Genomic DNA, 12,189 nt, shown 5'->3' with positions numbered 1-12,189 from the left:
TTTCAAACTTGACTATTAAAATCATATCAGATTTATTAATTTTCAGGTTTTTCAGCAGATGTGTGAAAGAAGTAACCTGATTAAGAAATTTGGTGATAAAAAGATAAGACTGAGCTCAGCTAATACATATTCATACACCAAAAGTAAGTACAAGTATTCAAGCACAGATAAATGTTTTGTAAGTAGCAAAAACTTACATGCTTTTTAATGTAAATTGAGAAAAGGTATGATAGTCACTTTACTTAATAATTCTTTATTGCTATTCATTACTGGTTCAGATTTTATGGAATACTGGAAAGCTTATGTCTAATAGGAACATTCAGCAACATAGCTAGAAAGAAACATACTGTACATTAGCTCTATGTAAGTCTTTGACATTTAGAGTTGAATATCCTCATCCTCATGAAATTTGGGGTTAGGATAGGAACATTTTGGGGTCCAGGTAAGATAAAGGTAAGTTGATCAATAGGCATAAGGTCATTTCATTTCCAGGGAAAAAAAATCTTTATTATTGCCATTCTAGATCCCCAACCCTGTGTAAATCAGCTGTACATACTTTCTTTGTGGACCTCAGTAATTGTGTGACGCTGAAAATATTATTTGTTCTGTATGTATTTTATAAGAGGAGATTATGTCTTGAACCTATGCAAATCTGATGAGTATTTAAGTACACATTCAGTTTTTATATATGGATAGCTGGAGGGATTGTCCTTTTTCCCCACACTTTTCTTTGTACTGTTTCCCAATACTTTTCTTTGTACTGTTTCCCAATACTTTTCTTTGTACTGTTTCCCAATTCTTTTCTTTATTCTTCTGCCCGATACTTTTGTATATATGTTTTTCCCATAGTTTCCTTGTATGTTTCCACATACTTTTTTATGTACATTTTCCACATACGTTTTTATGTATGTTTTCCACATGCTTTTCCATGTACATTTTCCACATATTTTTCTATGTTCATTTTCCACACACTTTTCTGTGTACATTTTCCACATACTTTTCTATGTATGTTTTCCCCATACTTTTCTTTGTAATTTTTCCCCTACTTTTCTATATACTTTTTCCCCATACTTTTCTTTGTACTTTGTCCCCATACTTTTCTGTGTACATTTTCCCCATATTTTTCTGTGTACTTTTCCTCATACTTTGTATTTCTTCCCCATGCTTTTCTATATATGTTTTCCCCATACTTTGTACATTTTACCCATAATTTTCTATGTACTTTTCCCAATATTTTTCCAACCTTTACTAGAGAATAGATACTCAGAGAGGAATAATTTAAACAATAGTAATGATAGTAGGTAAATTAAAATCTGGAATACAGAATTAAGGGCTATCTTGAGCTCATTTCATGGTGTAAAGTTAGTCCTACTAATGAAAATGTTATTTTGGTGATATGTCTTGCTGCCCAAATAACAGCATTGTGAAGCATGTTCTGATGTTGACTGACATTGGAATGGGCATCCAAATTTTCAAGAATATCACACACACTTGGCAGCACATATTGAAGCTTTTCCACAAATTAATTACAGTCATGTTGATTTAGGCGGACTTTACCTGCTCCGTTGCTGAAAAGATCTGATAGCCCAATGCCCAGGGCTTCTCTAATTTCAGATCAGACCCCTACAGTATTTTAAGTGTGAAGCCCATCAGACTTGTCGGAAAAATCTGATTTACCAGGAAAAGCTTCGGTTACATTCTGAAATGTGTCAATTTAATTTCAAGATGTTGACCTACCATAACAGGGTGTGTCATGCTGAAAACACAATTTATACTCCAAAAACCCCTGACATGGTTGTGTTTGAAAAAATAAAATTTTCAGTGATCTTTGAAAATGGAAGGAAAAAAAGCAACACTTCAGTATATGCCTGTTACATGTAGCATGTATAAACGGTAAGCAGTCATGATTGGAGCTGATGTAAAACTATCCTTTGGACAGTTAAATAAAGGCAATTAAAAGAGGTCAGATATAAACCACCATTGTATGGTTTACATAATGGGCTTACAATAGCTAGTGTTTTGCATTTGCAGACTGCAATGGGTGAGCCCATTGTGCCAATTTACATAGGTAAAAAAAGATAATGAAGTGGAATAACCCAATATAGGTAAATCAGACAGATGCTAGATGCATGCAAAGTTATTACATATTGCCTTGAATGAGAAATGCTTAAGCCATCTGTATTAGAGATTATTGACAAGTTTATGAACATTGGCAATGTTTCTTTCAAATTGGGTTTTACACTATAAATATATAAAACGGAAAGCATTATTTCTTTTGTCAGAATAGTGCTCAAGTGTGACTAATTTTTAAAGGCAATTTAGGAAGCAAAGCAAGCAAAAATAAATTTCAGATCTCTTGTTTGATGGAATTTTCTCTGTGAAGCATGCCAGCAAAACAAAGGGGATTTAATTCTTTGTGCAGACTGCAAACAACACATCAACATCTTTGTCTGTCAAAATAGGAGACCACCTGCATGCAACATATTTGACACACTAAATTGAACATTCTGATTAGTTAATTGACCTATGCTTTTCAGTATGATTTTAGCCATGAAATAGATTGATTGATAGACAAAAATATGCACATGCTTGTGTTTTGAACAGTTGTTTTGTGTTCATAAAGTGTTTTACCCATACTCGTCAGAGGCATTTAATTATAGTCTAGGCTTGTGGAATTTGATTTGGGGGTTGTGATTTTTTTATTGTCACCAGCCCTGGGCCAGTGTTTAAATGTTTTTCTTTGAGCAGTGCTTACTCTGATGTCTTTTATTGATTGAAATCAAATTATCACACAAGCAAATGGAGTATTATAAAGTTCCGTTGACCTACATTTCAGTTGGTTGGAATGCGATGGAAGCCATAAATGTTGAAATTGAGTAATATCTTGTATAAAATGAAGCTATCTTAACACATTTTTCAATATTACTATATTTTTATTTGTTTCATTAAAGAAACATTCTTTAACCTAATCCGATTTCAGCATTCCTGGCTTCTATCGCATTCCAACCAGCTGAATGGAACATAAAAACATGTCCATTTGCTACTGTCAGATTTTGATTCCATCTGGATAAAGACAGCATAGTAAGTATAATCAATTAGATTTAAATTTGTGGAAGAGTATTGATATGGGCTGCGAAGCATGTGAGATGTTCCTGAAAATGTTACCTCTTGTTCTCCTGTCATTCGATTGGGGAACAAGCTACACAAGGCCATTATTTGGGCAGTATGACTAAGCACCAAAGATAAACATCGTACATTGTAGGAGGACCACTGCGGTGGCCTATTGGTTAGCGCATCCACCTCAGATGCAGGATGTCGCAGGTTCGAAGCCCGGTCTAGAAAAACCAAAGACTTATAAAAATGGTACCAACAGGTGCCTCATTAGGTGCTTAGCATTAAGAGGTTGATGTTAGGACTGGTCAGCCTGGTATCAGGATAATGTGACTAGTTGGGACATGATGCTTATTTATTTTGAGGCATCTGACTAAATAGTTTGTATAGTCCTTATTGCATTACTGGAGAACAATCAAAACTGTTCTTCTCATCATCTAAAATATGCCTGTTTAACTAGATGGAATAAGTGTAATAATTAACAAATAAATTAATAGTTATGTGGAACTAATTGTCCATAGACCATAGACACAAGGATGATGTGATCTCATTTAAGAGTCCTCCAATTTTGACTACTAGAACAGCCTTAAAGACTTAATAATGTTTTCTTCCTTAACTATAGTCAGCATATGTTTGTGTTTGTAATTTTATTATATATGTTTTCAAGTGTTATCTAATATTGTAAAGCACATAGAGCTTCTAAAGATTATTATTATTATTATTATTATTATTATTATTATTATTATTATAAATGACTAATTTTTCTCCAAAATAAGTTTATGCTTCTTAAGTTTTGAAATTATACATCAGTATTATAATGAATCAGCGAAGTTTGTTTTACTTAACTGTTTTTCTTTTACAGAGGATGTTTCTCTTCTGACATATATAAATGAAATATTGCAGCCCCAAACCTTGACTATGCTTGGAAATGGTGAGTGTCAGTTTTGTTTGTGGCAAATAGTTTTGATGATATTAAAGCAGCCATTCTGATGTGATACATTAATCATTTTTGTCTTTTTCTCTCTGTATTTTCATGTGTCCATTTTCTCTTTTATTTCCAAGTTGAGACTAACATTTGTTGGAGTTCTGTATTTTTTGGGAGGTTTTGTCTTGTTTCCTCCCTTCGGGACAGTTATGGGCCCCTGTCATTCAGCTTAGTGTCTTTACTTGAGATGTTGCTTGTGATGAGCACAGCACATAAATCATTCATTAGATTCGGATGCAATTTGTTGCCAACATTATTTCAAAGACCTATGTGTTGCATCTACTCAGTTTTCAACAGAGTTATGGCCCTTATTAATCTACTTAATATCATTATCTTTACATGGTATGTTGCTTGTTTTGATGAGACCTTGACAGAGTTGGATTTCAAGCATTCCACATATCATAAAGAGCTATGTGCTATGAATGCAGTTCCTCTGCTTGAGAAATGATGGACATACTTGTAGCAAGGTGGTCTCTTTACAATACACCCATTGCAGATAGCTTATATGTTTGTATTTACATGGAACATCAGTATGAAAATGGAGACAAACTTGCATGACATACTTGTATTTAAACTTTAATTATTTATTTATTCCTGTTTTTATTGCTTACCTTTATTAATAGAATATTGTAATATTGACATAATATAATATCAAAAAGTCATCAAAAGAAGTGTTTAGTTTGCTTAAAACTGAAACTCATTCTAAAACATAAGTACCATATAAATTAAATCATGACCATCATCTTCATAGTATGACATATATGAAGTAGCACATCACCATATTAATTACTTCTAGGAAACTAAAAGTAAAATGTTAATATAGTAAAAATGGAGAATTGCTCAAAAACCCTTGGAAGAAAAAAACAAACAGTTTTGTTTTATAAGATACATTTAAATTTTTACTTATTATTTAGGTGTTGGTTTAAAAAAGGGATGGAAAATTTTAAAGTTACCCTCATTTTTTGTTCTCTTCTGTAATGACTGGAGTCAATGTCTTTTTCTCTGAAAAATGTTGTTTTGCATTTTATGGATGAGTTAATTCTATTGTTATTGACAAGGTTTGTATTGATTGTTACTTTTATTAAAGCCTGCACACAATTAAAAAAGTGTCAGTCAGAGATTTCATCATCTGTTCACTGTGAAACATCTGTTATACCCATTAATTTATAAATTTGATCCAATCATTATCTGTATCAAGGATGAGTTAGGTTTTGACCTTTGGCTCTAAAACAGTTAATGTAAGTGTTATCATAGCTAACTGTATGCATTATGGACAGAATAGTAACTAAATGTTATCATAGCTAACTGTATACATTATGACAGAATATTACCTAAATGTTATCATAGCTAACTGTACACATTATGGACAGAATATTAACTAAATGATATCATAGCTAACTGTATACATTATGGACAGAATAGTAACTAAATGTTATCATAGCTAACTGTATACATTATGGACAGAATAGTAACTAAATGTTATCATAGCTAACTACACATAATGGACAGAATAGTAACTAAATGATATCATAGCTAACTACACATTATGGACAGAATAGTAACTAAATGATATAGCTAACTGTATACATTATGGACAGAATATTACTCTGATGTTATCATAGCTAACTGTATACATTATGGACAGAATATTAACTAAATGTTATCATAGCTAACTGTATACATTATGGACAGAATATTAACTAAATGATATCATAGCTAACTGTATACATTATGGACAGAATAGTAACTAAATGATATCATAGCTAACTGTATACATTATGGACAGAATATTACTCTGATGTTATCATAGCTAACTGTATACATTATGGACAGAATATTAACTAAATGTTATCATAGCTAACTGTATACATTATGGACAGAATATTAACTAAATGATATCATAGCTAGCTGTACACATTATGGACAGAATATTAACTAAATGATATCATAGCTAACTGTATACATTATGGACAGAATATTACTCTGATGTTATCATAGCTAACTGTATACATTATGGACAGAATATTAACTAAATGTTATCATAGCTAACTGTATACATTATGGACAGAATATTAACTAAATGATATCATAGCTAGCTGTACACATTATGGACAGAATATTAACTAAATGATATCATAGCTAACTGTATACATTATGGACAGAATATTAACTAAATGATATCATAGCTAGCTGTACACATTATGGACAGAATATTAACTAAATGATATCATAGCTAGCTGTATACATTATGGACAGAATATTAACTAAATGTTATCATAGCTAACTGTATACATTATGACAGAATATTAACTAAATGATATCATAGCTAACTGTATACATTATGGACAGAATATTAACTAAATGATATCATAGCTAACTGTATACATTATGGACAGAATATTAACTAAATGTTATCATAGCTAACTGTATACATTATGGACAGAATATTACTCTAATGTTGTCATACCTAACTGTATACATTATGACAGAATATTACCTAAATGTTATCATACCTAACTCTATACATTATGACAGAATATTACCTAAATGTTATCATAGCTAACTGTATACATTATGGACGGAATATTAACTAAATGTTATCATAGCTAACTGTATACATTATGGACAGAATAGTAACTAAATGATATCATAGCTAACTGTATACATTATGGACAGAATATTACTCTGATGTTATCATAGCTAACTATACATTATGGACAGAATATTAACTAAATGTTATCATAGCTAACTGTATACAATATGGACAGAATATTAACTAAATGATATCATAGCTAACTGTATACATTATGGACAGAATATTACTCTGATGTTATCATAGCTAACTGTATACATTATGGACAGAATATTAACTAAATGTTATCATAGCTAACTGTATACATTATGGACAGAATATTAACTAAATGATATCATAGCTAGCTGTATACATTATGGACAGAATATTAACTAAATGATATCATAGCTAACTGTATACATTATGGACAGAATATTACTCTAATGTTGTCATACCTAACTGTATACATTATGACAGAATATTACCTAAATGTTATCATACCTAACTGTATACATTATGACAGAATATTACCTAAATGTTATCATAGCTAACTGTATACATTATGGACAGAATATTAACTAAATGATATCATAGCTAACTGTACACATTATGGACAGAATATTGGATTACCACACACATACCCAGAGTTACTTTTGGACTCTAATAAAAATAAACAATCAGCATATAAAAATATAAATCAATTCATAGACTTAGCAGGACTTAGGAACAAAATATAATTACTATCCCCACAAAACCAAAAGACCCAGTAACTAGCTAAATAAATGTAGAAGCCACCACATAAAAAACCATAACATATCATTCAATTTTATAAAAGTATTAAAAAATAATTCACTTACGAAGCACCTATAAAAAATTAAGGAAACCGCAAAATCGGATGCCCTAGATGTCCTTAACGAACCTAGTAATCAGCTAGGATTCCTGTCCTAGATGTCCTTAACGAACCGTGTAATCGGCTAGGACTCCGGTCTCTTGCTAAATAAAGTATAAATAACATTCAGTCTCTAAAAACATCAATTAATAAATAACTTAAAGAGGTAATATCTAAAAACTTATAAATAACATAACGTAGGAAACACACCCTAAACACCTCGACTAGTAATACCATAATAATCTTGAAAATCTCTCTTCATACATGATATCTACTAAGAACCTCTATAAACAGCATAGAACATCCCCCCTCCTTTTAGAACATTTTGAAGAGGAAAAAAAAAAAAAAAAAAAATCTCGGAAAAAAAAAATCTCAAAAAAAAAAAAAAGAAAGGCAAATGCAACAAGAAACCAGCGATGTAAAGCAAGCAGGACCATTCCCGAGCTCTCCTTCCCACTAATGACAGCCAACCATTCAAATGTAGGGACCTTTATGGACCCACAGATTGAGGCCAAACTATCAGGTTTCCTTGAATCCATAAAAGCCTGGGGGAGGTGGCACCATCCCCTTCCCCAGGAACAACTAGCAGGCTGCGGTGCAGTCAGAAAAAAAGTGGCACATGCACAATTGTGCGAACGCTACTATAATTAAACTCAACAACAACAACTAAATGTTATCATAGCTAACTGTACACATTATGGACAGAATATTACTTAAATGTTATCATAGCTAACTGTACACATTATGGACAGAATATTACTTAAATGTTATCATAGCTAACTGTATACATTATGACAGAATATTACTAAATGCTATCATAGTTAACTGTATACATTATGACAGAATATTACCTAAATGTTATCATAGCTAACTGTATACATTATGGGCAGAACTTTAACAAAATGTTATCATAGCTAATTGTATACATTATGACAGAATATTAACTAAATGTTATCATAACTAACTGTACACATTATGGACAAAATATTAAGTAAATGTTATCTTAGTTAACTTTGCAGTTGTTATATTTAAGGACTGTATGTGAACTTCAAATAAAAGTGATAATGTTCATGATTAAAGCTATTTATGTATGTAATAATTTGAGCAAGCACTATGAATAAAGAATAACATTGTCATGGGTATTTTTTCTTTCATTCAACTCAGTTGAACTTTTACGATGAAAACTGGCCTTCCACAACAGACCTGTTTTGATAAACCACCTGTCTTGAGAGTCCACTTTTTGTTTATAAAAGGATGGGTTCTCAAGTCAAGTTTTACTTTATGATCAGTGTTTCTTAAATATGCTCTCACATTCTAGGACTGCCTCTGTCTCTGAAACAATGTCAGCATAACAAAATTTCTTCTTTGTTATCTTGTTTTTCATCAGAAACGTTTTATTGGTTTGGAGATAACAACTACACAGAGTGGGAGGAGCTATTCAGTCAATACAAACCTCCACCATACAGAATTCCTGGGATGACAGGTGCATACAGTTTTGGTTTAGCAGGTAAGTCCATGACACAGGTATATTTTATACAGGTATCCCTATATTTTTTATATAAATCTTTCTGTTTTTATCCCTTTAACCTTTCCCAAATCCCTATAATAACCCCAACATTATTGTAGGGAAAGCACATGCCAATTTTTCTTATGAATTTTTCATCAGAAAAAAGAAGTCAAATGACATATGTTGATTTATCATGGTAGATGTACTCATATTGAAGTAGCAGTTATGGTTTATATATTGTGAATTCATTATTTGTGGGGTACCATTAGCAAGCAAGACAGTTTGTGGTACTATTTAGCCTGCTAGACCATGTTGGGTACCAATTAGCCTGCTAGACCATGTTGGGTACCAGTTAGCCTGCTAGACCATGTTGGGTACCAATTAGCATGCTAGACCATGTTGGGTACCAATTAGCCTGCTAGACCCTGTCGGGTACCAATTAGCCTGCTGGACCATGTTCTGTACCAGTTAGCCTGCTAGACCATGTTAGGTACCAGTTAGCATGCTAGACCATGTTGGGTACCAATTAGACTGCTAGACCATGTTGGGTACCAATTAGCATGCTAGACCATGTTGGGTACCAATTAGCAAGCTAGACCACAAATTTAAAGTTGCAACAAAATATGAACCAAGCTAATATTTAAAGAGCACATACTGTAGTATCATTTATTTTTGTTGGGCTCACTTTTCATGGTTTTGTATTTTAAAAAAGGCATTTTTGTGGGTACTTAAATTTGTGGTTTTGCCTGTCAAAATTTGCATATTAGTAGGTATTTAATTTCATGGTTTAACCTCTACAAATACACAAAATAAAGAATACAAAAGAATAAAACTGTGCCGACACAAATGGTGTTTACTTTAATGTTTAAGACAATACTACCACCTGTATGAGCACAAATCAAAAACCTCTCAAGTTCAATACTTACACCGTGTTTTTGGACCAGATGATTAACATCATTCGAAGCCGATGCAGCCAACAACACTAAAACAATATTTCCATCTCTATGAGCACAGATAAAACACCTGTCAAGATTAACCACTTTCGCCATGTTTTCGTTGGAGTGCTCAACATCAAAGGAAGCTGATGCAGCCAACAACACTAGGCCAGTCAGTTATTAAAGTACATATGAATTATCTCTTAAACCACTGTCCATCAAGCTGCACCATCAGCACTTTCTGATGATCATGGCGTTAACACAGTGGTTTAAGAGTGGTAAAATTCAACTAAGACATCCCCTGCTGAATGGATAATTGCAGCTTACGCGACAATGAGTGAAAGATCAGATCTAATTATCATTAGTTTTGAGAAAGCTAGACTTGTTTAATTCAGCAATTTGGGGATTATTACCTGAGAAGCATTTGTGAGTACCATGAGACTTGATTGACACAATGTTAATACAGTGGTTTTGTCCAAAAATCGGTGAAGTGTGAGCTTTAATACTCTGCTGTAATTAGTGTATATACACAGTGTTTCAATAATAATAGTGTTTCAAGAAATAGTTATAGTATTTTACAGGATTGTTGTTCTTTTGGATTAAAAATGCATGGATAAAATGAAATGTGCTTTCAGAAGGATTTAAATGTTTCAACAACAGTTGTACTCGAATGAAGGATTGATTTGAATAAGCATTAGATTTCATTTTTGTATATTGTTATTTTGTATTATTTTTTCTTTCATTTTCAGTATTACTGTTGTTTGAATACATTATGCTTTTTCTCTATTTTCTCTCTATCCTTACCTCACTTATTGATTTAAGGCAGTGAGTGTAAAATTATGGCTATCAGATATCTTATTGTACGTGTGCATTGAAACAATATAAAATGTTTTATAATTCCTGTTTCAAAAGGTTAAAATAAAAAATAAAACAAACACATGTAAAAGCTAATATTTAATTACCATATTACAGTATTGACCTTGATTTATCAAATACTAGTAGCTGTGTTAATCTCTAGGTATGAAACACTGTAAGAAAATGGGGTGGGTGGGATCATCATCTGACGTGGCTCATTGTTCATTGGGGATTTAAATTTGTGGTTCGGGGCAACAAGGAAAACCATGAAAATTTGTCTCCCATGAAAACTGATGATACTACAATATATTCAAAAGTCTTGCTATGAATTTAAGACTAGGAGTCAGTGACTTTCGGGAAAATAGGAGTCCCACCAGCAAAAGTTGCAATCCTGTCCCAGAAGCATATTGGGCATACTTGAAGTGGCTAAATGTCCAGATGAGAGAACTGGGGTTACCATTGAGTTGATTTTCCAAATTCTTTATATCACTGACATATAGCTCTTGTTTGACCATCAGAGTTTAACTAAATGTTGTCAGTCCGTAGAAAGGTCTTATTCCAAACACTAAGCTAGGCATCAGACACTTTCTTACACTAGGTTACTGTTCCATCCAAACTGTCAGTTCTAGCAACTTGAGTACTCTTCTGAATCCCATTGCAATCTTCATCAGTTTGCCATCTAACATCAAAATACTTAATGACCAAATTTGGAAACAGCATTTTGTCTTAAGTTTTGATGTGTCCTGATTTCAAGGTCACATGCATCACTTATGTCCTGATTTCAAGGTCACATGCACCACTTATGCTACACTCTGAAATGAACACAATAATGAAAGCTGAAGTTATTCATTTGATGTACTCTTATAATGACCACATGTACATCGCTGGGTCTTTCTGCCTCTGAATTCAGTCATAATAAATAAAAGCACATTTTCCCACCACTCAGCAGTTAGTCAAAGTCTTTGAACTTGCATCCCAGCTATTGCATCATGTTCTTTTGATGTACTCTTATAATGAAAACAAGCACATCCTTTAATAGTGTTAGTAATGTTTATCCATTTTAAGCACACATATCCTTGATTAGCTTTAGTCCCTGTTTATTCATTTTAAACACACATGCCATATATATTCACTTATAAAACAAGTCCAACTGCAAACTACACAGACCCAGATCTGCATTGCATAATGTGCTGGTAGATCTGAGTCTGTGCAGTTTGTTAGGAGTAATCAGTAGCACAAACAACATAGACCATGATCATCAGGTGCATTATACTACGGCCCATCTGGATCTTAGTTGTTTGCAGTTTGACTTGACTTATAAACGAATAAATATGG

The 12,189-nt window shown here is 32.6% G+C and overlaps 1 protein-coding gene across 1 annotated transcript in view; it reads left to right on the top strand.

Moving 5' to 3' along the window:
* The window catches only part of LOC149806056 (jmjC domain-containing protein 8-like), a 38,089-nt gene that overhangs the window by 9,900 nt on the left and 16,000 nt on the right, over nucleotides 1–12,189 (top strand). The window contains exons 4-6 of the mRNA XM_089950925.1: nucleotides 47–143; nucleotides 3,974–4,042; nucleotides 8,945–9,064. Coding sequence (XP_089807051.1) covers nucleotides 47–143; nucleotides 3,974–4,042; nucleotides 8,945–9,064 — 286 coding nt within the window. The remainder of the gene's footprint in view (nucleotides 1–46; nucleotides 144–3,973; nucleotides 4,043–8,944; nucleotides 9,065–12,189) is intronic.

The sequence above is a fragment of the Sinohyriopsis cumingii genome, chromosome 2 (genome assembly GCF_028554795.1).
Source record: "Sinohyriopsis cumingii isolate HCF-2022 chromosome 2, ASM2855479v2, whole genome shotgun sequence".
In the NCBI taxonomy this organism is placed as follows: domain Eukaryota; kingdom Metazoa; phylum Mollusca; class Bivalvia; order Unionida; family Unionidae; genus Sinohyriopsis; species Sinohyriopsis cumingii.
Note: the sequence above shows the minus strand (reverse complement) of the source record. Positions and strands in the feature narration are given on the sequence as shown.